This window comes from Macrobrachium nipponense, chromosome 41 (assembly GCF_015104395.2).
Source record: "Macrobrachium nipponense isolate FS-2020 chromosome 41, ASM1510439v2, whole genome shotgun sequence".
Lineage (NCBI taxonomy): Eukaryota > Metazoa > Arthropoda > Malacostraca > Decapoda > Palaemonidae > Macrobrachium > Macrobrachium nipponense.
In genome coordinates, this window is record NC_061102.1 from 55,027,318 (window position 1) to 55,055,263 (window position 27,946).

General features: G+C 37.8%; 1 protein-coding gene across 4 annotated transcripts in view; it reads left to right on the forward strand.

Moving 5' to 3' along the window:
- The window catches only part of LOC135212771 (decapping and exoribonuclease protein-like), a 202,819-nt gene that overhangs the window by 153,543 nt on the left and 21,330 nt on the right, over positions 1-27,946 (forward strand). For all 4 annotated transcript variants that reach the window (XM_064246539.1, XM_064246540.1, XM_064246541.1 and 1 more), the window contains 2 exons: positions 11,202-11,297; positions 16,848-16,975. In XM_064246539.1, the coding sequence (XP_064102609.1) occupies positions 11,202-11,297; positions 16,848-16,975 (224 nt within the window). The remainder of the gene's footprint in view (positions 1-11,201; positions 11,298-16,847; positions 16,976-27,946) is intronic.

A 27,946-nucleotide genomic window follows, 5' to 3' on the forward strand; every position in this document is an offset into this window, starting at 1 on the left:
CGGGTAGTGGACCCTCCGTGTCGGCTGATGCCAGGGGATCACACACTGGATCTCCTAGAAGGGCGCAGGCAGAAACGGTGCCGGGTGTGCCATATGAATGGCAGAAGGAGAGACACCCGGTTCTTCTGTCGCACCTGCAAGATAGTGCGGTCTTCTATTGGAGTGCGACTCAGCGGCGGTCAAGGGAGGGCGCACGGGACCGCGCCCTATCCCAGCGGCCGTAAGGGCGCGCGTCTCCCTCCTCCACCTGTACCTCGTCATGTCGAGAGGAAAAAAATGCAAGACTCTTCAATGGAGGAGGGAGAAAACAAGAATAGAACGAAGAGTCAGGATTAGGAGTGAGTATTCTGCATTTGTTTTATATTTATTTTTTTTATTTACTTTCAAGTTTTTTATATCTCAGTATCTATGCATGAATACGATATTTCATTGTATGCAAAAAGAAAGTGTCACCTGCATTCCTTTTATTTATGTATTCGTACCAGAATCGGAAAATGTAATAATAAAGAAACATACATATATATATATATATAATATATATATATATCTATATATTATATATATATCTATATATATCTTTAATTTTTTTTTATGTTGGTATTTTTGGGTAAGCAAAATACATAACAGTCTAGTAATCTTCATTTATTTATCTTCATTTTGAAATAAATTTGAAGTCTCTAGAACAATATTGTGATTTATGGTGAATTTTTGAAAAAAAGATCTTTCTTCCCTCCGCGCGCCGCTTCGCGGCCGAAAATCTCCGAAATGCGTAGATCGCATTATCCTAATATTTGCTCCTTTTCATATTAGCCGTTTTATAGAGTTTCATATATCAAAATGTGGGCAAATTCATGAAGAATACAACAAAAAATAATTAAAGGTTGTAGCTTTTCTCATTTCTGAAATATCTGCATATAAATTACGATAATGGGAAAAAAAACTACGTACAGTCAACTTTGATGCAATCGAAATGGTCGAAAAACGCAATTGTAAGCTAAATCTCTTACGGCCTAGTAATATTCATTTATTTATCTTCATTTTGAAACAAATTTGAAGTCTCCAGAACAATATTGTGATTTATGGTGAATTTTTGAAAAAAAATATCTTTCTTCCCTCCGCGCGCCGCTTCGCGGCCGAAAATCTCCGAAATGCGTAGATCGCATTATCCTAATATTTGCTCCTTTTCATATTAGCCGTTTTATAGAGTTTCATATATCAAAATGTGCGCAAATTTATGACAAATACAACAAAAAATAATTAAAGGTTGTAGCTTTTCTCATTTCTGAAATATCTGCATATAAATTACGATAATTGGAAAAAAAACTACGTACGGTCAACTTTGACGCAATCGAAATGGTCGAAAAACGTAATTGTAAGCTAAATCTCTTACGGCCTAGTAATATTCATTTATTTATCTTCATTTTGAAACAAATTTGAAGTCTCTAGAACAATATTGTGATTTATGGTGAATTTCTGAAAAAAATATCTTTCTTCCCTCCGCGCGCCACTTCACGGCCGAAAATCTCTGAAATGCATAGATCGCATTATCCTAATATATTCTCCTTTTCATATTAGCCGTTTTATAGAGTTTCATATATCAAAATGTGCGCAAATTCATGAAGAATACAACAAAAAATAATTAAAGGTTGTAGCTGTTTCCATTTCCGAAATATTTGCATATAAAAAAAAATATATATAAAAATTTCGACATTCGGTCAACTTTAACTCGTCCGAAATGGTCAAAATCTGCAATTTTAATCTAAAACTCTTGCAGTATCATAATATTCAATCATTTGTCTTAATTTTAAAACAAATTGGAAGTCTCTAGAACAATATTGTGATTTACGGTGAATTTTTGAAAAAAATATTTTTTTACGTCTGCGCGTTACGAATTCATACATCATTTTGTGATAATATTTTTCCGGTGTTTCTTTTATTGTTTTACAATGTATTATATATCAAAATAATCGCAATTTAGTGTACAATACAACGCAAAAAAAAGTAACTGGTTAGCTTTGACCGTTCTCTGCACAGCGTGATTTGAATACAATTATGTATGAATTTTTTTTTTTCGCTACCATATATCGCATTATTTACATATGATAATGATATTATTTTTCATTTCTGATGGTTGCATTCTAAACTTCAGGCAATGACAAAAAAAGGAGCCAAAAATGAACTCTTAATCTTCAAAACTACGCGCGCTGTGATTTTTTGAAAAAATTATTTTTTCCACTTCCGCGCTCACTCCAAACCGGGCCCGGCATACGGGAGACGTTTTGATTTTTAGGGCTTCGGCGTAAGAGGGTTAATAAATTTATGATTTGTTCTTACACAATATGCAAACCTTCAGTACATTAAGAAGACTTATGTCTTGGAGGGAGGATTCTGATTACGCTTCTGAGCTGAATGGAGTTTGCCTCACCTGGGACTCCTTCCTGAGCAAGTAAGAGCAAGGGAAGGAGACCAGCTTCTGACAAATTGAAAGAAGTGTGAATGACGGTATTCAGTGGTCAGACCTCGGGACCTTTCAAATTAATGCGTGTAGCAACATTGCTTTGAAAGAGGTTCGGATGGATTTGTTTTATCATCAACCCCTCTCTCCCCTTGCTAGAGAGAGGGGAGGACTTGCATCTATAGATCTAAGTAAGATTATAGAAAGGGTGCTCTGTTAGGTAAGTGAGATTATAGAAAGGGTGCTCAGTTATGTAGGCTCACCTGCATGACCTGCCCGACCAGCAAGTGACGGAAGGCAATTCTATCTCTCTGTGAAAGAGGAGAGAAAAAAGAGAGAAGGGAGGGAGCCAGTGCTCTGCCACACATTTGCTCTCTGCCACCAAATACCCTAGGTAAGATGCAAACTGTCTGCAATGGGATCTGGACGAGCTACACAAGTTGTCGAGCAGTTGCCACAGGACTCAAGAAAAAGAAGTCCTAAGACCTGTGGGAAACATGCTGAAGGTAGAAAGATATGAGAGTGGACAGCCTACGGCACTTTCTGTCTTAATACTTGAAAAACCGACAGGTTCTTGCGGAGTATTAGGGACGACAGACCAATGTCCCTATCCTCGTGAGGTACTCATACCGAACTCAAAGGCAAAAGGCACATGTTGGTGTGGAGAATGCTCATTAAATAGCCTCATGAGGCTAAAAAGAAAATGTGTATGAGCACTACTTTCTTCGTCGGGTCATGTAAATTCAGGCTTGAGATGTCAATTCCTCTTGGAGATAATACTGAGGCACTCAGTATCTTGCAGGAGTACTACTAACCAGTTCGAGATGGGACTAAGTGACTCAAAAGTCTTGCTACGAGTTCTGGGACAAAATTGAGTTTGACAGAACCACATATCCTTGAGTGCCATAGTCTTGCTGGAGACCTAGGTCTCCACAGACAAGAAGACAAAGCAGGGAACCTCATTCCCAGGTGAGGTTACCTGTGGGCTGCATCGCCTGTCTGGGACCCTGGCACTGTTCCAATGCAAGAACATACGAGGGTGAACAAGGGTGAGGTTGTGCTTGAATGTTGGACCTTCAGTTTCTCATATGTTGGGTCCTGGTCCAATGACCAGGGACCTTACCGGTGTCATAAAAGTCCAGCAGCAGAAGAACCTTAACCTACCCAAGGAAAAGATTCCTGAGGCAGATATTGGTGACACAGGGGTCTTATCAGAACCCTGTGTACCTCTGGTGACATTGGTGTCCGGAGGAACAGTGCACCTGAACATCCTGTGGCACAGGAGTCCATGGATTCCCTACAACAGCAGCCACCAATACATGGCGATCCAAGGACTCCCATGCACTGGTGGAAGGTTCTTCACCAGCCTGGGAAGATGGGTGTCCATGGAGACCTGTGCCTCTGTTGCTCTCACAGCACGGGGTTCTGAAGAGCCCCGCACCATGATTCCCACATCTGTAGATAGGGAAAAGCAACTAAGAGACCCCTTGCATCTCCCAAGGCTTGAAGATTGCTCCATGAGTTGGGAGATGTTCTACCAGCAACTGAGGAAGTGAAACAATAGCACAGTACAATGTCATCTTCAGGAGGAAAACCTGCTCTCTTTTATTGTTGACAGAAGCTACTCTTGCAGTGAAGGGGATGCTGACACTCATCCAAACCACAGAGCAGCTTACCAAGGTTTTGAGTATCTGGAAAAGCCAATAAAGCTGTCCTGAGTTTCAAATATTGGTGTGGAAATGCTTGCAGTGCTGGTTCTCCTCACCTGAAAGAAGAAGTTTTCCAGGTGTGTGTCTCTTCCCACAATCGATGTTCCTGAGAACAGGGGCATGATGGGAGGCGGAGTGTGCAGAGACACTCCAATGAAGCTCCTGTCATCTAGTCAGTAGGCTAGTTCTCAGTTCATTTCTGTCTTGAAGGAATGGCAAGGAATAGAGTTCCTTATTCGATACAGGAATCCTTGTACTATTCTCCACTGAAGTGAACAATTGAAAACTGAGGACCCTGTTATCCAAGGGTGACAGGTGAATGAGGACAGCTGTTAGTGTTGAGCTGAATTCTTCACTGAAACTGTTGATATGGGACTGAGACCGAAACATCAGCATGACAAGTCACTAAGTGTTCTGATCGAGTGTGGGGTTGAGCTTCTCAAACTTGAACTAGACTACAGATTTTCTCCAACTTACAATGGGGCTAGGTTCCAAAAACCCATCATTTGTTGAAAAAATCGTATCTTGAATATAGTCTATCCCACACCTATGGTAAACAGTACCATCTACACATGCATGGTAGACTAGCCTACACTACACAGTACAGGTGGTCCCCGGTTATCGGCAGGGATTCCGTTCCTGGCAAAAATCTCCATTAAGTGAAGCATGAAAGTCTAAAGGAATGAAACATAATTATGGCGCCTTAGTTTTTGGCACCATAAGTATGTTTCACTCTCTTAGACTTTCATGCTTTGCTTAATGGCATATTTTTGCTTTATGGCACACCATAACGGCTTATGGCACGCCATAGCGGGGTTATGGCACACCATAGCAGATGGGTGGTTTATGGCACTTATGGCGCCGATAACCGAATGTGGCGCCATAAGTAACCTTATTTTCTAATGAATATTTTCAAAAACCACCATAAAACCAGAGCGCCATACAGCAAAGCAGCCAATAATCGGGGACCACCTGTATACTCTATACATATACAGTATATTAATTATTAATAACGGCCAATTCTGGAGGGTCAATGCAGATTTACTTATAATTCAGTACATAGAGAAATTGAATAACACTGACAAGACTTAGCCTAGTGGACACTATGGTATATCATATACAGTAGCCTAGCCTACAGTATTATATTCTACTTATATACTGTATAATAATTATTAATATCAGCTAATTCTGCAGGTTCAATGTAGATTGGTTTATGATAATTAATTACAAAAAGAAACTTAATAATAACAAGAATCAGACTGTATTGTAAAGGGCACTAAGATTCGGTCCGTTGTTGGCATACGTGAACGGTGTCAGGCTGTTCATGGCTGTGTATAACTAAAAATTGGAAGAGGAGGAGGATGATAAAGCCGCAGGATCATCAACTTGCTCTTCTTCAAATAATATTTTTTCTTATGTTAGTTCAGATTTTTCAAGAAAATAACTGTTACAAGATGTAGAGGATCAAGGCTCATGTGCTGGGGTAGGGCTATGGGAAAGCGATGGCACTGCAGTCGCTATCTTAAAAAAGTAATCGATTGTAGGTTGCACAATGTATATTTTCGCTCCTCATAAATTACTTGATTACATGCAAAATTGTCTTGATGTGCTCTCTGAACGTTAGGAAACAATTCCTTGTCCCCATCCATTTCAGTTAAAAGTTTCAGTCCACGTTCAAAAGAAGCAAATGCCTCTGGCAGTTTTTTTGTCAAAAACATGGTGGCAGAATCAAAGCTAAGCCAGTTAAATACAGACTTCCCCACATTTACTTTACTTGTACCGGCTAACAATATTCCCCCCAGCCACACTTTCCTCTTTACATTACTGTTTAAGTACAGGACGGTTGGGTCAGCAAGGAAAACAAACAAAACTCTCAAAATCCATGTACTCACCATATACCAAGAAATTCAGGGCAAAACGCTGTGCTGTCCACTGGATACAGTCGTGGAGACAAACAACTGCTGAATATCATACACCAAAAAACCAAACAAGCACCAGAACCATACAACTCAAAACAACGTGACAAATCACTACACAAACAAACACCTACGACACCAAAACTTCACACAGCTCAACAAACACCAAAATTCTAACACAAACAAACACCAATCAACATCGAGATACTCAACAACTCAAAACACAACAAATCAACAACACAAACAAACACCAATGAACATTGAGACTACACAACAAATCAACATCAAGAGTTCACAAAAACTCACAAACACAACAGAAACTTACAAGCTCAACAACCTTCAGATGGACACAAGCACAACAAACTCAATTACGCAATATCAAAACAATCCAGAAAACATACAACAGTAACTCACTACCTCTGTCCAAAAAATCTGCCTCACTTGACTGACTGTCAAATACAGGCTGATCACTTCTCACTCCCTCAAGGCTCTGTGACCGAATCTGCAGATGAACCCAACTGCCCACCAACAAGCAATTCACTCACTAACTACCCATATGAACACAAACATCCTAACAAGACAACAACCAAAACAACCAGCCACTCTCTTTCTCTCTCTCTCACAAGCGACTCTTGAGAATGTTGTCAAATGGAACTACCACATCACTCCTCCATATTTCCTCCCCTGTTACATTTGACAACGTCGCCTCACATACTCACAACATCCAACATCCACACTATATTGCTTTTCTCAACACCCAGGGATGTTTGGATACTGGCCCCCTGGATCTTGTTTGAGGCCCCTCATACACTCTCAGTTGCATCACCATTCACTTTCTCCAGACGACTTTCATCCAGATTCCCATTATCTCCCTCGCTACTGTCCTCCCAAATCTTATTAACTATCTCATCTACCCCTTCTAACTGTGGTCCTAATGTCTCCAGTATCTTTGTTACCAAATAGTTCACCCCATTCATATTCCTGTCAAACTCCTGAAGGGACTCATTCATACTGTCAACTACCTCCCTACTACTTGGTTCCCCTCCTGTTAAAATCTCACTAAACTCTGTTAACTCAAACCCACAAACACTGTATGTCTCATCCATTCCCTCACCAGACTTATCTGTATTGCACGCCTTATCGTCCATCTCTACCCTAACACTAACCCCCATATCATGCAGTCCTCGCTTTTCCCTTTCATTCCCTTTCTTTACCTTCTTCCACTCTCTTCCATACTCAACCAGCACTAACTGCTGATGCCCCAAATCCATTTTCTCACTGATGCTCAGCTCATGTTTACTCACTTTCACCCACTCACTCATCGCATTCTCCCGAACATACTGCCGCACACTAGAGGACCCACCCAACTAAATTTCCTTAACACCTCGTTTCCCAAATTCCCAGCCTGACTCATCCTCTTTCGCTACATGATCTTCCATTCAACATTCAGCACACTTCGCACACTGTTCTGCCGCAAACCATGTTTATACGGGTACCCTGACATCAACTACTTATATGGCCTATTTGCCCACACCTATAACATTTAATGTCCCTATCTGACACTCACTAACTAAATGACCCGTCTTCCCACACCCAAAACAAGCTCCTAACACCCAGTGACATTCATTCTTCTTATGCCCTAGTTTCCCACATCTATAACACTTCTGCTCTTGCTCACAGCTAACTGACCCTAACCTTCCGACACTTGTCCTTCTATCTCTCTTAGGTTTCACCACATTTACATTACTTGCTCTAACACTCCTATCATAATCCCCAACTATCTCTTAAGATATCATTCCACGTTAACCTCTCATTTGGCAATCTCATTTTTTCCTTACGTTTTAGATTTATAAACTCGTATACACTCTCAGGCACAGTCGCTAACAACTTCCTCACTAACACCTTACACTCATTTATTCCCTTGTCCCCAAACTTTTTTGTAGCTAATGTCTCTAACCGTCATACAAACATAGACAATGACTCACCAACATTCATTCTTGCCTCCTCAAAATCATTCCTCCTCCTATACCTAACACTACTCTTCGCCCTTCTAGTCTGTTCCATAATCCTAGTCTTAACACTCTCATATGACATATCTTCTACACTCATCATTATCCCATTCATTTTTGACAAATACCCTATCAAGAATTCTCCTTACCCCCTAACCCAAACTATCCTATTGTCTCCTTACTTCACCTTACAATACTTCTTGTATTTCTTGAAAAAGTCACCTATCTCCCTACTCCCATATTCCTCATACCGTGCACATCGGGGTACCTCTCTCATATGCATAGCCTTTCGTATTTCTCGCTCACTCTCTCTCTCACTTCCACTATTTCCATCTTGACCCCTCTTAACCTCCTTTGAATGCAATGAATCCGCTTCAATACTGACATCCATGCTCTTAGCCACGCCCTTCTTACCCTTCTTCTTACTTACTTGTTCCCACTTACCACTATCTAAATTACTCTCATCCTGTCCCTTACTCTCAGCCCTTTTTCCAATGTCTTGAATCCTTGTCTCATCCTGTCCGTTATCCTTACCAACCTTCTTCCCCTTAGTCTTTTTCTTTTTCTCAGCCCCCTTCTTATCCTTGTCCTCAGGTTTATCCTTATCCTGTGTCTTCCCCTTCTTTCCCTCACTTATCACAACCCAATCACCTTCATCACTCGGCAAATGTAAGTGAAAAAATAATTAGAACGTTCAATACACAAAAATATAACTGTGCATGCCTTGCTTGTAAAAATATAAAAAATATATGTTTTATTTTGTTTCCCGGACTTGACGACACATCTAGTAAGCACTGAAATCTGATTGGTGAAATCTATGAATTTGAGGCCTAAGTAAATATACAAGTCAAGTAATGAGAATAGTGCTCAAATATTAATGCCAGCATGATTACTTCTAGATGAAACAGATGAAAAAAATGGTAATATATACAATAAAAAGTAATAATGAGAGAGCTATAGGAGAAAAAGATTGCAATGAAAGAAAAGCCAAAGAGATGAATGAATTCCCTCCATAAGTAAGATTTTTTTTTTTCATGTAGAGATTTCCACTACAGGATATGCGAGAGGGTGGTAGTGATAATGATAGTAACGAGAATGACGTCTTATTTTTTCCCCCATAAGACTAACTCTATCGAAGGATCGTGATCACGATGATGACGTCATCGACTGGTCACGTGACCAGGCGTGACTACACGAAGATGAGAGAGAGAGAGAGAGAGAGAGAGAGAGAGTGTTATATTCTTAATCTTTTGCTTGCTGTTTTCATATCGATAGCCCTACCTATAAGTTTTTGGCAGCATTGTTATCCATGGCATTTAAGCTGCGATACTGTATGAAACACAAGTCAATAAATGATGAATCCACTGCGATGTCATGTAAGGAATGAAAGAATATATTTTATAATAAAATTTCATGTTTATTTCACTATACATATTTTAGCATTAAGTTTACTGAAGCACATAATTCATATATCATTACAATCCTTAAATCATTGGCTTCTTTATGTTTAGTAATGAAATTGGGAAACACTACTTTTCTTAGGTGACACTGAGGTGTTATGAAAGTTATAACTTTTGAAAGACATTTTTATCAGAAGAGATGGGAGCAAACATCGTCGCAGTATGCCGTTTTGAGAGACACTGATGGGTTTGCAATTTTTTAGCCCTGTAGTTGACTGATCAACATCCAATCAGGAACGTCGTAAGGGACGGGGCTGGGCATCAGATGCACAGCTGCTGTGAATTAATTATAGTATTATTATTATTATTATTATTATTATTATTATTATTATTATTATTATTATTATTATTATTATTATTAAGTTATGAAAATCAGTGATTGTGCCTTATGTGAATATACTGTACTTATATTTACAAAAAATATACTTCATATGACATTAATGTATCATTACGTGTAAGAAATTTAATCATATAAATACGAATCCTGGCACTTTATTACTATTTTTTTTTTTATCACAGTCATCCTGTTCGACTGGGTAGTTTTTATAGTGTGGGGTTCCGGGTTGCATTCTGCCTCCTTAGGAGTCCATCAGTTTTCTTCCGATGTGCGCTGTTTCTTGTAGCATACTCTTCTTCATGAGTCCTGGAGCTACATCAGCATCTAGTTTTTCCAGTTTTCTTTTCAGAGATCTTGGGATCGTACCTAGTGTTCCTATGATTAAGGTACAGTTTCCACTGGCATACTTTCTTCTTGATTTTGTCATTCAACGTCATGTTTGGTCTATTGTCACGTTTCACTCTATCTGTTTTGATACCAAAGTCCCAGAGGATCTTTGCCTGATCATTTTCTACCACTCTCTCAGGTTGGTGTTCGTACCACTTATTACTGTGGCACCGTGATTTAGGTCATCAATGGACTGGTTAAGCAATATTGGGGGCTGGTCAGTCGTTTGATTGGTGACCGCTCTCCTCGGGGTTGATTCCTTGGGAAAGGATCTTTACCATAATTTCCTCAGTCTATTCAGCTGTAAATGAGTACCTATCACCGACGGGGTAGGGTCCAGGTATGGGTCAAATAGCAAAACTCAGCAATAATTGAAAGAAATGAAAGATTAAACGACAATGACGTAAATGGAACCGTTGGCAACAGAGGAGATTCGTCCAGCAGCCAAGTATACAGCCCAATTATTATTATTATTATTAAGTAGCTTAATGAGACCAGTTAGTCATATTTTTAGCCTTTCCTAGGATTCACTTGAAGGTTTTGTTCGTAAACAAGAAGAGAAATTAGTTTAAAAAAATCAAATGTAATGCCTCATAGCTCAAAGAAGCATTACATCTAGGGGCTGAACACGTGCTACAAAAAACCTTTAGCACTGTTTGTAGTGCACCATGTAAAGCCCACCATAGTTGATTTAGAAAACCAAGGTATTATGTAGATTCAATAGCAATTATTACAAATTATATTACTTTTACAATTTGCAAAAAAAATTACTTTAGTGAAGTATTTTAATAAATTTCAGTTTCCAGTGTTTATGAAATATGGGAATTTCACGGCAAGTTTTAAGCTGGCCACTGCGCAAATTATTATATATGCTGCTTTTTTTTTTTTTTTCTTATAACTAAGTGTAAATTTTTTTCTCTTCCGTCAGTCTTTCAACGGACTTCATATGCTTCCGAGGGTTGTTGAGAGATATACTTTGTCTACCTTATGAAAACAAGGAGAGAATTATAATATGTGCCACTAAGTAAGTATCGTACTATATGGTATTCTAGTCTGGTATTCCTGACATTTTTTACTGTTTAGCCCTTTGCTACCTTGCCTTCTTTGCATGCTTTAATAAATTTTTGGTTAGAAATTAAATACTTTTTCACTTGTCCTATCTCATTTTGATTCAGTTAATTATTATATTAATAATAATTGTTCTCTTCTCGCTGAATTTTCTTAACTTATATAATATCACACTACAAGTAGTCATATATTGAATTTCTAATATCGTTTTCTTTATTGCCTTGTGTTTTATCTGGGGAACTTTTATAATGACGATTCTGTTCCCATATAAATACTACGTACCAATATCCAGTAACTTTTTCAAACTGAGTTGGAGGAAGGGTTTTTTAAGATTAGTAACTTATGGCTTTACACCTAGTGTGATTACAGCGTAAATCTTATAAAAAAAAATTCAGATTTACAAAACCCGAACAACATCTCCTAGGAGGAAATGATATCTTCTGGTCAATAATACCCATTGCAGTGGTAGTCAGGGTTTGTGGTTTGAATGAGTCCTCTTGATAAGAAAACACTAAATGGTCATAATGTTAAACCGGAAGGACTGCATTCTGAGATTTGAGACTCTTTGCCTTGCTCATACCTTTTTTTATATGCTTTTGTTTAATTGCGTCTGTCTGTCTGTTTGGGTAGAAACGTGCAATTAAATCCCTTCATCTGATGGACTTGAAATTTTGCCTGGTGGTTACTCAATCCCGGTGACAACACAACCTTACATGATCAGTAGTAGTTCAGCAGTGACCTCTCCCAGTATTTCAGGATTCGTATGAAACTTTGGATTTTTCGTGCCTTCTTTGACTTGGTGGTAGAATAACTGAATAACTCAACAGATGTTTCAAGCCTTCTTTGGCTCAACAGGATATCACGTCCAATTTCGGGAGCTACAATCATAAATCGGTTACAATTTCTGTCAAAGCTAAAATGTATAAAACAAAAAAGAATATTTAAAATTTTTTTTAAATGCTTCTATTAAAATGTAATAAAAAGTAAAAAATTATTTTTTGCGACTATGATTTTCTTACAATTAGTCATGTCTTCAAAAATAAAAACATGGCACTAAACATGGAAGGAAATGCTACAAGAAATAGTAAATATATATTTCTTTTCTTGTAGCATTTCATTCCATTTTTTGTAGATATGATTAATTTAGGAAAATCCTGGTGTCTCAAAAACTTATTTTTTATTTGTTATAGCATTTTAATAAAATGTAGTTTTTGAATATTATATATGTATATATATATATATATATATATATATATATATATATATTATATATATATATATATTATATATATATATATATACATATATATATATATATATATATATATATATATATATATATGAATAACTTGATCACGAAGTATATAAAACGTGATGCTATGTATAAATAAAGTTTTTTTTTGCCACGAAGGAAAAAAATGAAAAAACGAGTTAGCCGAGTACTTTCGGTCCTATTCGGACCCTTTACTGAGGGTCCGAATAGGACTGAAAGTACTCGGCTAACTCGTTTTTTCATTTTTTTCCTTCGTGGCAAAAAAACCTTTATATATATATATATATATATATATATATATATATAGTTATTATATATATATTATTATTATATATATATTATATATATATATTATATAATATTACATGTTATATATATATATATATATATTATATATTTATATATATATATATATATATATATATATATATATATATATATATATATATCTGGTAAAAGTGTTCTGTAACAACAGAATTCCATCTAATAAAAGGAGCCCATAAAAACACCAAAATGTAGAGAGAAAAGTACTATATTTCAGAGACTGCTGTCTCTCTCTTCAGGTATATGAATGAGAAAAGTTTACAGAAAAGGTGGTATTTATACCAAGAGATTCGTCCACAAGTAAGCCAATTTAGGTCACCCCCGCTGATAATCTTCCTTTAATCTTCTTAAGCGTTGGTTGAATGAACACTGCGTCGACGATGTCCGATGTCCAATTCCCTTTTGAGATGTTCATTACCTGCTTCTCTTTTATTAAGGCCGATTCCATCATTTGACTCTTGTACCGGCAGTTGCTGCTATAAATTACACGTGACATATTCCAGTTTATTCTATGGTTATGTTCATTTATATGATTGAAAATAGCCGAGTTTTGTTGTCCATACCTAACTGACCGTTTGTGTTGTATTAATCTCTGGGGAAGTGATTTACCTGTAAATCCGATGTAAGATTGGTCACAGTCCTGGCATGGGATCTCATATACCCCAGAGTCTTTGGGCGATGTCTTTTGTTGGACGTTAATCAGGGATTTGGCTAAGGTATTTGGGTAGGTAAATGCAAAAGGGTTGGATTTCCCAAGGGTGTGAGTTACTCTCTTAATCGTCTCCAGGTGGGGAATTTTTATTTTATTGTTGGGTGTGTCTCTGGTCTTGTCTTTAGGGGGTCGGTAGAAAATTACGTTTGCTTTTTGAATTGCTTTCTCAATTATATGGTCAGGATACTTTAAAGATGAAAGTTGCTTGCGAATTAGTTCAAATTCTTTTTCCATGAAATCTGGGGAACAAATTCGTAAGGCTCTTAAGAATAGGTTGCTAGCTAGACCTATCTTGATAGTATTGTCATGATAGCTAAAGTAGTGAATATATGAAAGTGAGAACGTTGGTTTTCTGTATATGGTAAATTTGTATTCTGTCGTGTCTCTGATTATTAAAACATCAAGAAAAGGAATTTTGTTGTCTGTTTCCCATTCAACTTTAAATTTGATGCTGGGCACTAATGCGTTTAATTTTGAGAGGAATTCATTAAAATTACCCCACTTATTATCCCAAAATGTTAGTATGTCATCCACGTATCTCATCCACAGCATGTTTTTGGGTTTTATTGCATTTATTACTGTAGTTTCAAAGTATTCCATGTACAGATTGGCTAAAATAGGACTTAAAGGACTACCCATACTACACCCGAATTTTTGCTTGTAGAATGATTCCCCAAATGAAAATACGTTATTAGATGCACATAATTCAACTAACTTTATTATTTTGTCAAGTGCCAAAGGGAAATGATCTGAATAGGGGGATAATTTTTCCCTTAAAAACTGAAGAACGTCCTGTACTGGTACTTTTGTGAATAGGGAGTCTACGTCAAGGCTTAAAAGTTTTATGTTGTGAAGTGGTATATGTGCTTCTCTGAATTTGTGACAAAAGTCTTCCGAATGTTTGATGTGACTGGAGAAAAAGTGCCTAAAAAAGGAGAAAGGAGGCCAGCTAACCATTTAGAAATTTTGTAATTGAAAGCTCCGGCGCATGAAACGATGGGTCTGAATGGAAGATTGTCTTTGTGAGTTTTGGGAAGACCATAAAAGTAGCTACAAAATTATGTGCATCTAATAACGTATTTTCATTCGGGGAATCATTCTACAAGCAAAAATTCGGGTGTAGTATGGGTAGTCCTTTAAGTCCTATTTTAGCCAATCTGTACATGGAATACTTTGAAACTACAGTAATAAATGCAATAAAACCCAAAAACATGCTGTGGATGAGATACGTGGATGACATACTAACATTTTGGGATAATAAGTGGGGTAATTTTAATGAATTCCTCTCAAAATTAAACGCATTAGTGCCCAGCATCAAATTTAAAGTTGAATGGGAAACAGACAACAAAATTCCTTTTCTTGATGTTTTAATAATCAGAGACACGACAGAATACAAATTTACCATATACAGAAAACCAACGTTCTCACTTTCATATATTCACTACTTTAGCTATCATGACAATACTATCAAGATAGGTCTAGCTAGCAACCTATTCTTAAGAGCCTTACGAATTTGTTCCCCAGATTTCATGGAAAAAGAATTTGAACTAATTCGCAAGCAACTTTCATCTTTAAAGTATCCTGACCATATAATTGAGAAAGCAATTCAAAAAGCAAACGTAATTTTCTACCGACCCCCTAAAGACAAGACCAGAGACACACCCAACAATAAAATAAAAATTCCCCACCTGGAGACGATTAAGAGAGTAACTCACACCCTTGGGAAATCCAACCCTTTTGCATTTACCTACCCAAATACCTTAGCCAAATCCCTGATTAACGTCCAACAAAAGACATCGCCCAAAGACTCTGGGGTATATGAGATCCCATGCCAGGACTGTGACCAATCTTACATCGGATTTACAGGTAAATCACTTCCCCAGAGATTAATACAACACAAACGGTCAGTTAGGTATGGACAACAAAACTCGGCTATTTTCAATCATATAAATGAACATAACCATAGAATAAACTGGAATATGTCACGTGTAATTTATAGCAGCAACTGCCGGTACAAGAGTCAAATGATGGAATCGGCCTTAATAAAAGAGAAGCAGGTAATGAACATCTCAAAAGGGAATTGGACATCGGACATCGTCGACGCAGTGTTCATTCAACCAACGCTTAAGAAGATTAAAGGAAGATTATCTGCGGGGGTGACCTAAATTGGCTTACTTGTGGACGAATCTCTTGGTATAAATACCACCTTTTCTGTAAACTTTTCTCATTCATATACCTGAAGAGAGAGACAGCAGTCTCTGAAATATAGTACTTTTCTCTCTACATTTTGGTGTTTTTATGGGCTCCTTTTATTAGATATATATATATATATATATATATATATATATTTATGGATGTATGTATAATATATACAAAAGAAAAAACACGCTTCCATGTGAAATTAGCATGTTTAGACAAAATTTCAGGACATTACACGTTATTTGAGATTTCATCTGCTCTCGAAACTGCAATATAGCAACACCACTTGGTTGAACTATACAAAAGAAAAATCTCTATTGCATAATTTATACTTTGACAGAATTCTTTAATGAAACATTTAGTCATTCGTCAGTTTGTTTTTGGAGCTTTTGAGGGTTGTCTCACTCCTTAAATCTACATAACATGCATTGACTTTCCTTAAACGTAGAGGATACAGTGAACATTGTCTGTAAGATTGATCCTTGACGTTGTTTTGCTCTTAAAATATTTCCTCCCCCTCTCCATTTCTAAGTTTCCTCTAAATCTTACTTTGATTTTAGCTACAAATTGTACTTTGGAAATCTTGTTGCCTGCAGAATAAATGTGGAGTAATTTAAAGATTTACAGAAAGAAGTTTATTGCTTACCAAAGACAGCATGGGCGCCCACAGCATATTTTCCAAGGGTGGGCAAATATTAATACATTCATGGATAGTTTCCGGTATCAAGCAGACAAACCCTTTTGACCCTTTGAACTAATAGGTTAATTTTAAAAACAATATCAGCGCCTGCATTTCTTTAATGAATAACGCTTACTATATATATATAAAATTTTTTCCAGGATTGCGGGCCGCCCATGAATGACAGTTTGACTAAAGAACTTGACACTTGGTGAAGACTCAGCACTCTGCTAATGAAGCCTTTGTTTGCTTGAGTATTAATAATATAAAAGAAATTTATGTAAGGAACGTGAATTTTATTTAAAATTTTCCCTTTTAGGTTTAGAGGAACAATATACATGTGGTCTTATGAAACTCCCGAGAAAAAAGCAGCTCGTGAAGCACAGACTGAAGAACATTTGAAGATGTGTTCTTGGGGATATAAATTTGAACAGTATATGACAGAAGGTAAGTACATAGTCCTAATTAGGCACTAAGTTACATTTAGTTCATAAACTGTCAGCTGCAAGATGTATCGTTAAATGAATTCTGTAATACTAGTAAATCTGGCATGTTTCAAACTAAATGCAGGCCATCTATTTGCCATAACTGTCAAGTAAGGTTGGAAGGCCCTTGTAATAATTGAAATTGCACTTGCGTAGACAGTTACCGTTGGGGAAACTGCCATTGGGAAAATTGCCCATCTAGGAATATTGCCACAAAGAAAATGAATTCCCTCATGTTCCTGACTTTTACCATTCATTCATCGCTCCAAATTTTCTCATGCTAATGACCATTGTAATAACTAATTATCTTAACAAATTGCTAAAGCGTTTTTGAAACCATTGTTCTTAACGAAATTACTAATTTCCTATTTAGTGAATATCATAACAGCTCTATCTCAACAAACTTCTATTCGTTCACCTCTCATTTAATTGAGTTAATAATAACTTGCAACATTTAAACAAAATTTTTGTATTTCTGCTAACTTCAGCCCATAACGGTTTCTGTAATCAAGAGTGAACAAGGCAACGATATGCACGTTGAGGAGCTACAGTATATGTATTATAAACACAGTACAAATCAGGATGGTAGCTACAGTTGTATTTTGGATGTAACCAATAAACTGCAAGGCGAGACTTCATACAAAAACGTCAACAGATGATTTCGAAGTCTTAAAACGTGAACGGACACACCCATCCACCAACGAAAGATCGGGTAGATGCAAAAGTTACCCATGAATCTTTAAAATCCAAAGTGAAGACATCTCAAAAACCAAGTCACATCCTTGCATCTCAAGCTACTGCCTCTCTCGATGAAGCTGCAATCTCTCAAATGTCTAGTACAAGTAACATAGGCAGGAATATTAGGAAGTGAAGACAAAAGATTTCAGGTTTTCCATCCGTGAAAATCTGGAAGGACTGGATATGCTATACTGCCAGAATTTCCGGCCATAAATTCTGGGAAAACTTTTGTTAATTACAATTCGATGAGCATTGCATTCTGATATTTTTCATATGATGGTTGTGGTATACAAGATTTGAAACAGTTCAAAAATTAGGCAATTGATGGTATGTCTACTTTTAAAGTAGCTCCAGAAATTTATCAGCTTTTTACCATTCTTGTGCAAAAAGATAAACTGACCATCCCACTTGTCTTTGATAGTTTAGTTGGTATCGTGCTAATCTTGCGGGCCGGCGTACGCCTCCCGTCAGGGTTGAATAAGCGAGGTTGTCTACCAGTGGTTGCCACCATGAGTGACGTCATGGTGGGGAGTTGAGGTTATGTGGCTGACGTCCGCCAAAGAAGCCATTGCTTTGGGGGATGACTGTGACTGACGACTTTTACTTTCCTCTTATAAGTCTGGATTAACATATAGAATTTTTTTTACAAAATTAGTGAACTTGTAAGTGAAGAAGGACCTAAAAATATAACTGATTTTGAAAAGGCTTCTATTAATTAATGAATAATGGCTGTTTTCCCCAGTTTTTCTCTTAATGCGTGTTATTTTCATTTTTCACAATCGTTTAGACAAGAACTACCACAACAACAGCGAGGTCTCTGAAAATGCACCATTTTTCAGCCATTGCCTTTTTGCCAAGCCAGGATGTTATTGATGTTTTTGAAGAACTCTCAGATGATACGATACCACAGGAATTTTTAGCTTATTTCGAATCCACATACATCCATTGGAATTGAGAGAGGAAAGCGGAATAGCAGACGAAGAGCTACACCCACGCTTCCTTCCAGGTTTTTGGAACGTCCACAGTCGCGTTGTAAATTCTTTAGCCCTTACTAACAACAATGTGGACACATTTCATAGTGTCTTGAATAAATGTGTAACTACCACCCCAAAATATAGAGAGTAATTGATACTCAGAGATGAGGAACGTCTACCAACAATTAAGCGAATTCAATTTGAACAAGGTGATTCACTTCCAGAAAAGAGGATGGACAAAGACTTTAATGCCAGACTAGAAAATATAGTCTTGAACGATAGATAGTACTTATGATGATAAGATGAGGAGTATTTTCGTTCTTTTGCTTGTTATATGCATATTGCTTTTAATTTTCGCTCTAATGTTTATAATATGCATATTTTTTAATGAACAAGTCTCATTATAATTATTTTTATTTATTGCTTGTGTCTTTTAAGTACGTCTGACTGTGGCTGGCAATATTCTTAGATGGGCAGTGATAATAGTCCTTGTGCCAAAACTGCATAGTCAGTATAATAATTTGGGAGCTTTATGTGCTGATAGGAGTCTATGTATATGCGATATAGAAGTTGTGACCCCATTGTACTACGCTTTTGTTCTTTGGTGATTTTATTTCAGTTTATTTTGTGATGTTGTTTCACTTTTGATATACTGCAATTTGGCCCAGTTTATATTTCTAGAGTATTTGTAAGCAGAAAGAAAAAGTTGAAATTACTTGTTTCAAGTAAACATTAATGATCATATAGTGACGGCTTGAGGTATGTGTAGAGTTTTCAGGTCTCCTTTTGTATGACTGGATATTTGTAGATGAAAGGTTTCGTAATCAAGGGTGCAGGAAAGTCCTGAAAATTTTCCTTTCTCATATGAACAAATTAGTAACAAGGAATTGAGAAATAATAGAATTTTTGTCATAATTTTTTTTCCAGCAAACAAAGAGTAATATATCTACAAAAATGACAAGGGATTTTGGAAAGCTATTGTTATTTTCACTGTTTATTTTTTGAAAATTAGGTAGATGTATGACAGACCTGTTTATTCCTCCTTAGTGAGATTGCATGACTTCATTTTTTAAAGAAAACTAATTTCTGTTTTTGACGTGCAAATTTAAAGAAAAAAATTTATTTGCCAATACAAACCCATTTCCATAATTGTCGGAACATAAAAGAAAATGTCCCGCTATGGTGGGCTGGCACATTTGCATATGGTCCCACTGGTCTTCTAGAGGTAGACTGTTTCACCACTTGTGCTGTCCAGCAGTTGCAGAGATGAGAGTGGCATTATTGACAGCAATTTATGTGAAAATAGAGTTTCTGCATAATTTTTTTTTTCTGTTTTTAAAAACATACTGGTATTTGCTTTTACATATCCTAAATAGCAGCTTAGTTGGGAGGGAGCTGAGCAGTTGAGGAACATTACTTCATGGAGTTTTCCAGACCAGCCAACTCAAAAGGACCTAGGTTAGGAATAAAAACCTATTTTCAAGAAATAAATATAATAGTAACAGCATGATCATTGAACTTGCAAATTTACCATCCTAGTGAAGTGCAGAAGTAAGTAACCTTGGAAATATATGCCATGAAGAAATGTCAAGTAGATGAAGTGGATGAATCCCTTGACCTTATATTCTCGACCAACATGAGCAAAACCTGACCTGAAGCAACTTGTCAGACCCAAAAATATTTACCTAAGAATTCATCAGTATATCAAGATAAAAGTCTACATGTGTCTGCCATTAATACACAATATCATTCAAGTTCCATTTAAACGAAAATGAAGTAAATGGTGTCTATATATCCTCGAACTCTAACTAGAATTTGAGCTGTTTCTTCTGTAGTATTTTCATATGCTCTAGAAATGACTCTTCAGGCACTGGCTCATATGAAAGTTTGGTCAGGTTCAATACAACTAGGGACTAAGTCCCATTCCCATCAAGGGGCGTAATGGTTTTGGTCATAGTTTTTTATTTCAAAATATTGAATCTTCTAAGGTAGAGGACAGGTTGCGGAAACCTTGAAGTTTAGTTAACTTTTAATGGCAAAGAATGACAAGTTCTTTTGCCATCGTAAAAAATTTAAATCCTCTAACTCCAGACTAGAGGCTTTAAGAGGATGATTACCTCTCCCCCTACATCAGTCTCAGAAACCTTTCCACTGGGGCTCATACAAGTTGACTGTAGAATTGTTACATAGTTCTGGCTTCCTCTCTTGAAAAGCTTTACTAGCGAAGCTTTGGTTGATGCCATCCAAGTGTGTCAGTTTAGCATGTCAGGTTCTCATAGAAGCATTTAAATTTGGGTTGTTAAAGTAACTTCTCCCACCAAAATTGACTTATGGCCCAAAGAGTAGCAATCAGGTGATTCATAGTTTCTCCAGCTCCTGTATTTTGTTGAAGACATATCTGATTAAAGAAAAAAAGAGGGAAGTTAACGACTCCTAGGTTGTTTCAGAAATACATGAATCATATATCTTCCATGTTGTTGGGTGTGTGTTTGCATATTGTCCAGATTATTAGGTAAACTGATATATATAAGAGGGATTCCCTAAAGGTACCACAAGGCCTTACAGAGATCTTGATGAAGGTGAGCATTCCACTGGGAGGATCCGTTTTGTGCTAAAATATTGTTCTCATTTCGAACACCTTAGGATGAGATGACGCATTTTTGTCAGTCATGGTTGAAGTAGACTATGGACTATAGTCCGAGATGTCGGACATCACTCTAAAACAATTTTCTTGGTGATGTGATGAACAAAGGTAATTAATGCTAGAAAGACATCAGTCATTTCTTGATAGTTTATGTGCTAATTCCCAGCTTTAAGGCACTGATAACCAAAGGGTCTCTATACTACTAGTGAAAATAATCCTAAGATTAAGTTCTTGTCTTTTTTCTATCACTGTCGGTCTTTTTGTTCATCTGGAGAGACTGGAACACGAAAAATGTATGACTATGGACTAACAGTGTAAACACCGCCACCAAGGAATCAGATAATAGGCCTTAGAAATTCTGGTTTAGCCAAGGGCAGAAGGTCTGGGCTTCCATGAAGCAGGGGAATGACATAGCAACTAGGGAAGAACACTCATCTGAAACTATACTACCTACAATGGGAAATACCCAACATTTAAGACCATACAAATTAAATTAATATACAAACACTTAACCATAATAGAAAAGCAGAAGTCCAGGCAGGCCCAAAACTGAAAAGGACAGTTGTTGCAAACAGACGGAAGGTCATCTATATCTTGAAAAAACTCACATCAAAGCTGGCAGAACAGAAAATCTCATCTTTCTTAGCAAATTACCACAGAATGCTCTAACTTTCATAGTTATGCCATCAACCAAAGGCCCTGCATTTATATATACCCAAACACTTTACATTGATATGGGAAAATGTTAGGTAAAGATGAAAAAGGGAATGAAAATTGTCTGTCCAAAATTTAACAGGGAGGAAGACAAGAAGCTATTACACAGCCAACTGATATGAAAATGAGACATCCAGCCTCTGAAAAATCAGAGGAACCATATATGCATGTGCCAAACTACAAAGATTGGGAGTTCTTTTCTTCTCATAAAAATGTAGCTAATGTGTGGAGATTAACACAGGTGCACAAAAGGCTACACGAAAGTAATGGGTTTGTAATGAAATAACTGCATTTAACTTTACCTCAATGATTTAGGTAAGACTGTAATGTGTTATTACTTACACTCTATATGCTGAAGTTATAATGCAAAATGGTAAGACTGTAATATGTTATTACTTACACTCTATATGCTGAAGTTATAATGCAAAATGGAATTTCTGTGTAAAATACATCACCTAAAATTATTTTTTTCTGTATTTAGAATACAATGCTCCATCACTTTCATGCGGTATTAGGTTCCAGAAGCTGCTGCTGAAATGCAAAAATCCCCCCTAAAAATCCTTTTAACTGCCATATTCCCTGTACCCCATAATCTAAAATGCTTTTAACTGTCTATTTTAACTTTTCATATACCTTGAATTATCATACGAAACAATTTAATATAATTTCAAACAAAAATATAACCCAAACTATCATACCAAAACATCCTAAGACATCTTAGATTAGTACCCTATTACAACTGTTAAGGCCTGTCCACACGAGCGGGTCTGATCGGCGTGCTCCGGGGTTGACGGGTAAATTCTGGCGGGTTTACCCGTGAATGTTGTCCACACGGGTGAGGCCGCGCGATGGAGAGGTGGGCGTGCCCGACGATGCCAGTAGTGTGTTCAGTGCGGTACGATAAACATGGGGCCTACTGCATAGAAGAAGATATTGTGTAGCATGGTAATTGCTGTGTGTGATGAAGAAGAAGAAAAAGAAGAGAATATGGTACAAATAATGGCTCAGTAAAAGAAATGTATATGGTTAACGTACGTCTGCCAGGGTCGAAGCTCAAGCCATCTGGCACCACCATGGTGATAGTGCTACAAGACCCATTTGGCAATTTGATGGTTTGCCCGCCAAGTGTGCCCGTTAGAGGGGAGGTCTGCCGATCAGGCCCGGTCGTGTGGACAGGCCTTTACTCTTAAGTAATATATGCCCCCATAAATGCTTATAACAATGATTTACTCATTGTAAAATATTAATAGTAATGCCAACAGGAAAATATCTATAAAATGTATAATACAAATTAAATAAATATTTAATACAAGTTAACCCTTAAACGCCGAAGCGGTAAATAAAAAAATGACTCCCGTGTGCCGGAGGGGTTTGAGAGTGAGCGCGTAAGCGGAAAAAATATTTTTTTCAAAAAATCACAGCGCGCTTAGTTTTCAAGATTAAGAGTTCATTTTTGGCTCCTTTTTTTGTCATTGCTTGAAGTTTAGTATGCAACCATCAGAAATGAAAAAAATGATCATTATCATATATAAATAATGCGATATATGATAGTGCAAAAACGAAATTTCATATATAATTGTATTCAAATCGCGCTGTGCGCCAAACGGTTAGAGGTAACAAGTTACTTTTTTTTCGTTGTAATGTGCACTAAATTGCGGTCATTTTGATATATAACACATTGTAAAACGATAAAAGCAACACAGAGAAAATATTATCACAAAATGATGCATGAATTCGTAGCGCGCGGATGTGAAAAATAATTTTTAAAAAAATTCACCATAAATCGAAATATTGTTATAGAGACTTGCAATTTTGTTTCAAAATGAAGGAAAATGATTGAATATTACGATACTGTAAGAGTTTTAGCTTAAAAATGCAGTTTTCGACCATTTCGAACGAGTTAAAGTTGACCGAATGTCGAATTTTTGTTTAAAAATTTTTTTATATGCAAATATAAAAAAAATGAGAAATGCTACAACCTTCCAATAATTTTTGTTATATTGTGCATGTTTTTGCGCACATTTTCATATATAAAACTCTAAAAAAAGCGTAATATGAAAAGGCTCAAATATTAGGAGAATGTGACCTACGCGTTTCCGAGATTTTCGGCCGAGAATCGGCGCGCGGACGGAATAAAAATATTTTTTTCAAATATTCACCATAAATCGAGATATTGTTCTAGAGACTTGCAATATGTTTTAAATTGAAGATAAATGATTGAATATTACTAGACTGTAAGATTTTTATGTTATAAAAGCGTTTTTTGACCTTTTCGGTTGAGTCAAAGTTGATCGATCGTAGTTTTTTTCGTACTTATCGTACTTTATATGCAAATATTTCAAAAATGAGAAATGCTACAACCTTCCAATATTTTTTGTTATATTGTGCATGATTTTGCGCACATTTCCATATATAAACCTTTAAAAAAAGCGTAATATGAAAAGGCTCAAATATTAGGAGAATGTGACCTACGCGTTTAGGAGATTTTCGGCCGAGAATCGGCGCGCGGAGGGGAAAAAAATATTTTTTTCAAAAATTCACCATAAATCGGGATATTGTTCTAGAGACTTGCAATTTGTTTTAAAATGAAGATAAATGATTGAATATTACTAGACTGTAAGATTTTTATGTTATAAAAGCGTTTTTTGACCTTTTCGGTTGAGTCAAAGTTGACCGATCGTAGTTTTTTTCGTACTTATCGTACTTTATATGCAAATATTTCACAAATGATAAATGCTACAACCTTCCAATATTTTTTGTTATATTGTGCATGTTTTTGCGCACATTTCCATATATAAACCTTTAAAAAAGCGTAATATGAAAAGGCTCAAATATTAGGAGAATGTGACCTACGCGTTTCCGAGATTTTCGGCCGAGAATCGTCGCGCGGAGGGGAAAAAAATATTTTTTTCAAAAATTCACCATAAATCGAGATATCGTTCTAGAGACTTGCAATATGTTTTAAAATGAAGATAAATGATTGAATATTACTAGACTGTAAGAATTCTATGTTATAAAAGCGTTTTTTGACCTTTTCGGTTGAGTCAAAGTTGACCGATCGTAGTTTTTTTCGTACTTATCGTACTTTATATGCAAATATTTCAAAAATGATAAATGCTACAACCTTCCAAAATTTTTTGTTATATTGTGCATGGTTTTGCGCACATTTCCATATATAAAACTATAAAATAAGCGTAATATGAAAAGGCACAAATATTAGGAGAATGTGACCTACGCGTTTCGGATATTTTCGGCCGAGAATCGGCGCGCGGAGGGAATAAAAATATTTTTTTCAAATATTCACCATAAATCGAGATATTGTTCTAGAGACTTGCAATTTGTTTTAAAGTGAAGGTAAATGATTGAATATTACTAGACTGTAAGTAATTTGCTTACCCCCCAAAAAAATATTTATAATATATATATATATATATATAATATATATATATATATATATATATATATATATATATATATATATATATATATATATATATATATATATATATATATATATATATATATATATATATATATATATATATATATATATATACGTAAAATATATACTATATTACATTCTTCGATTCTGGTACCAATACATAAATAAAAGGAATGCAGGTGACACTTCTCTTTTCGCATACAATGAAATGTCTTATTATTATTTTATCATGCACACATTCAGATATATAAAAAATTGTAATAAATATAAAACTAAATATAAAATAAATGCAGAATACTCACTCGTAATCCTGACTCTTCGTTCTATTCTTGTTTTCTCCCTCCTTCATTGAAGAGTCTTGCATTTTTTTCCACTCGACATGACGAGGTACAGGTGGAGGAGGGAGACGCGCGCCCTTACTGCTGATGGACCCGGCGGCCCCGTGCGCCCTCCGCTGTCGGTTTAGGGGGCGCGCTCCAATACATGACCTTAGTGTGGTACTTTCGGTCACACTCCCCTATCCTGCAAAGAGCAACTTTGCAGAGACGACAGAAGAACCGGGTGTCTCTCCTTCTGCCATTCATATGGCACACCCGGCACCGTTTCTGCCTTCGCCCTTCTAAGGCCTCCAGTATGTGTGTTCCCCTGGCTGCAGCCGACACGCAGGGCGGGTCCACTACCCGACGAGAAGCGGTGATGGCGGGGCCGGCAGCAAGAGGGGCGTCGTCAGCAGGGGCGGCGGCAGCAGGGGCGTTGTCAGCAGGGGCGGCGGCAGCAGGGGCGGCGGCAGCAGGGGCGGCGGCAGCAGGGGCGTCGTCAGCAGGGGCGTCGTCAGCAGGGGCGGTGGCAGCAGGGGCGGCGGCAGGTCGAGCGAAGTTGGCCCTCCTATCTGCCCTTTCCTCTAGGGGCAGATCTGCAGCTCGGGGCAGGGGGTCAGTTATGGAAGGCCACTCATCGGGATCGAAGTTGATGAGGGCATTCCCGGCTACCTCTAGGAACTGTATGTGGGTCAACCTCGGAAGATTGTCACCGCGGTACCCACAGTACAGTATGTAGGCATTTTGGAGGGCCAACTGAAGGATGTATTTGAGGAGCTTCTGTGTCCACCTTCTGGTTCTCCTGGCGAAGGGATAGTACTGGATGAGCTGATCAAAGAGATCAACTCCTCCCATGTGCCTGTTGTAGTGCCCAATGACAGTAGGCCGCTCGGTACGAAACTCCTCAAACACAACTCGGCCCTGTCGACGTGTCTTCTTCCGCTGTACGATCTCTTCTTGGATGGGTTCATGACTCGTCGTAATCATGGGGACGAGTCGGACACCCTTCCAACAGATGACGAAGACAGCGCCCTTCCGCCGCCACTCTGTCTCTCCTCTTGCCAGGTGTTGCGGATGACTAGCAAACCTCTTGAGGACATTCGGGGCCCCACGCACCAACCGAAGGGTACCACTGACGTGAACACCTGCTTCATCAGTTCCTGGGCCAGGGATACCGAGTTATAATAATTATCCATAAACAGGTGATATCCCTGGTTACGGAAACGTCCCACAAGGTTGAATACAGTGTCACGCAGCGTGGAGAAGACCCCGGTATACACTGAAAAGTCCACAATGTATCCAGTGTTGGCCTCGGTAATGAGAAAGAATTTCACACCATATTTCTTTGGCTTCTTGGGGTTATACACTTTTATACTAAGACGTCCTTTGTAAGGCATCATCCCCTCATCCAAAGACAGGTTCTTTCCAGGAATCACGAGATTACTACACCGCTCACGGATATAATCCAACACTGTACGCACTAAAATGAGGCGATCACTGTTATTCCGGGGTATGGCCCTTCGGTTGAAGGCGTTGAAGTACCTGTCCATCGCCAGGAAATTATCACGGGACATAACGCCAGGCACATTCGGCATACATAAAAAATAATTTCTCCTCCAATATTGCCTGACGTCGACAGCAGGTGTCATACCAAAATAAATGTGGAGCCCCAAAAAATGTGCCATGTCAATGAGGTTGCAACCCCGCCAGTAATACAACAAGGTCGTCTTCAGCTCATACCGGCAGTACCGAGCGTAGTCCACCGTCTCGTGTACCAGGTATTCCAGCAATTCCCGCGTCAGGAAAAGCTGGATGAACCCCAAAACAGTCAGGGGTACAGGTACGGTCATCCCAGGGGTTGCCGTGAAGGGGTGCATGTTAGGAGGGGTGGGGTCCTCCGTCCACCCCTCGTCACTCTCCGACGACCGACCTTCACCTTGGCTGGCGCGACGAGCCGACCTTCTACGTGCCCGTGCGCGCGCACGGGTGCTGGCACGATGCACACTACCCTCCCCCGTTGGCCCATCACCCTCACTTAGGCCCTCACTTTCTGTATCGTCCTCTGCGATAAAACTTGAGCCCGTATCCCCACCCTCCCCTTCCT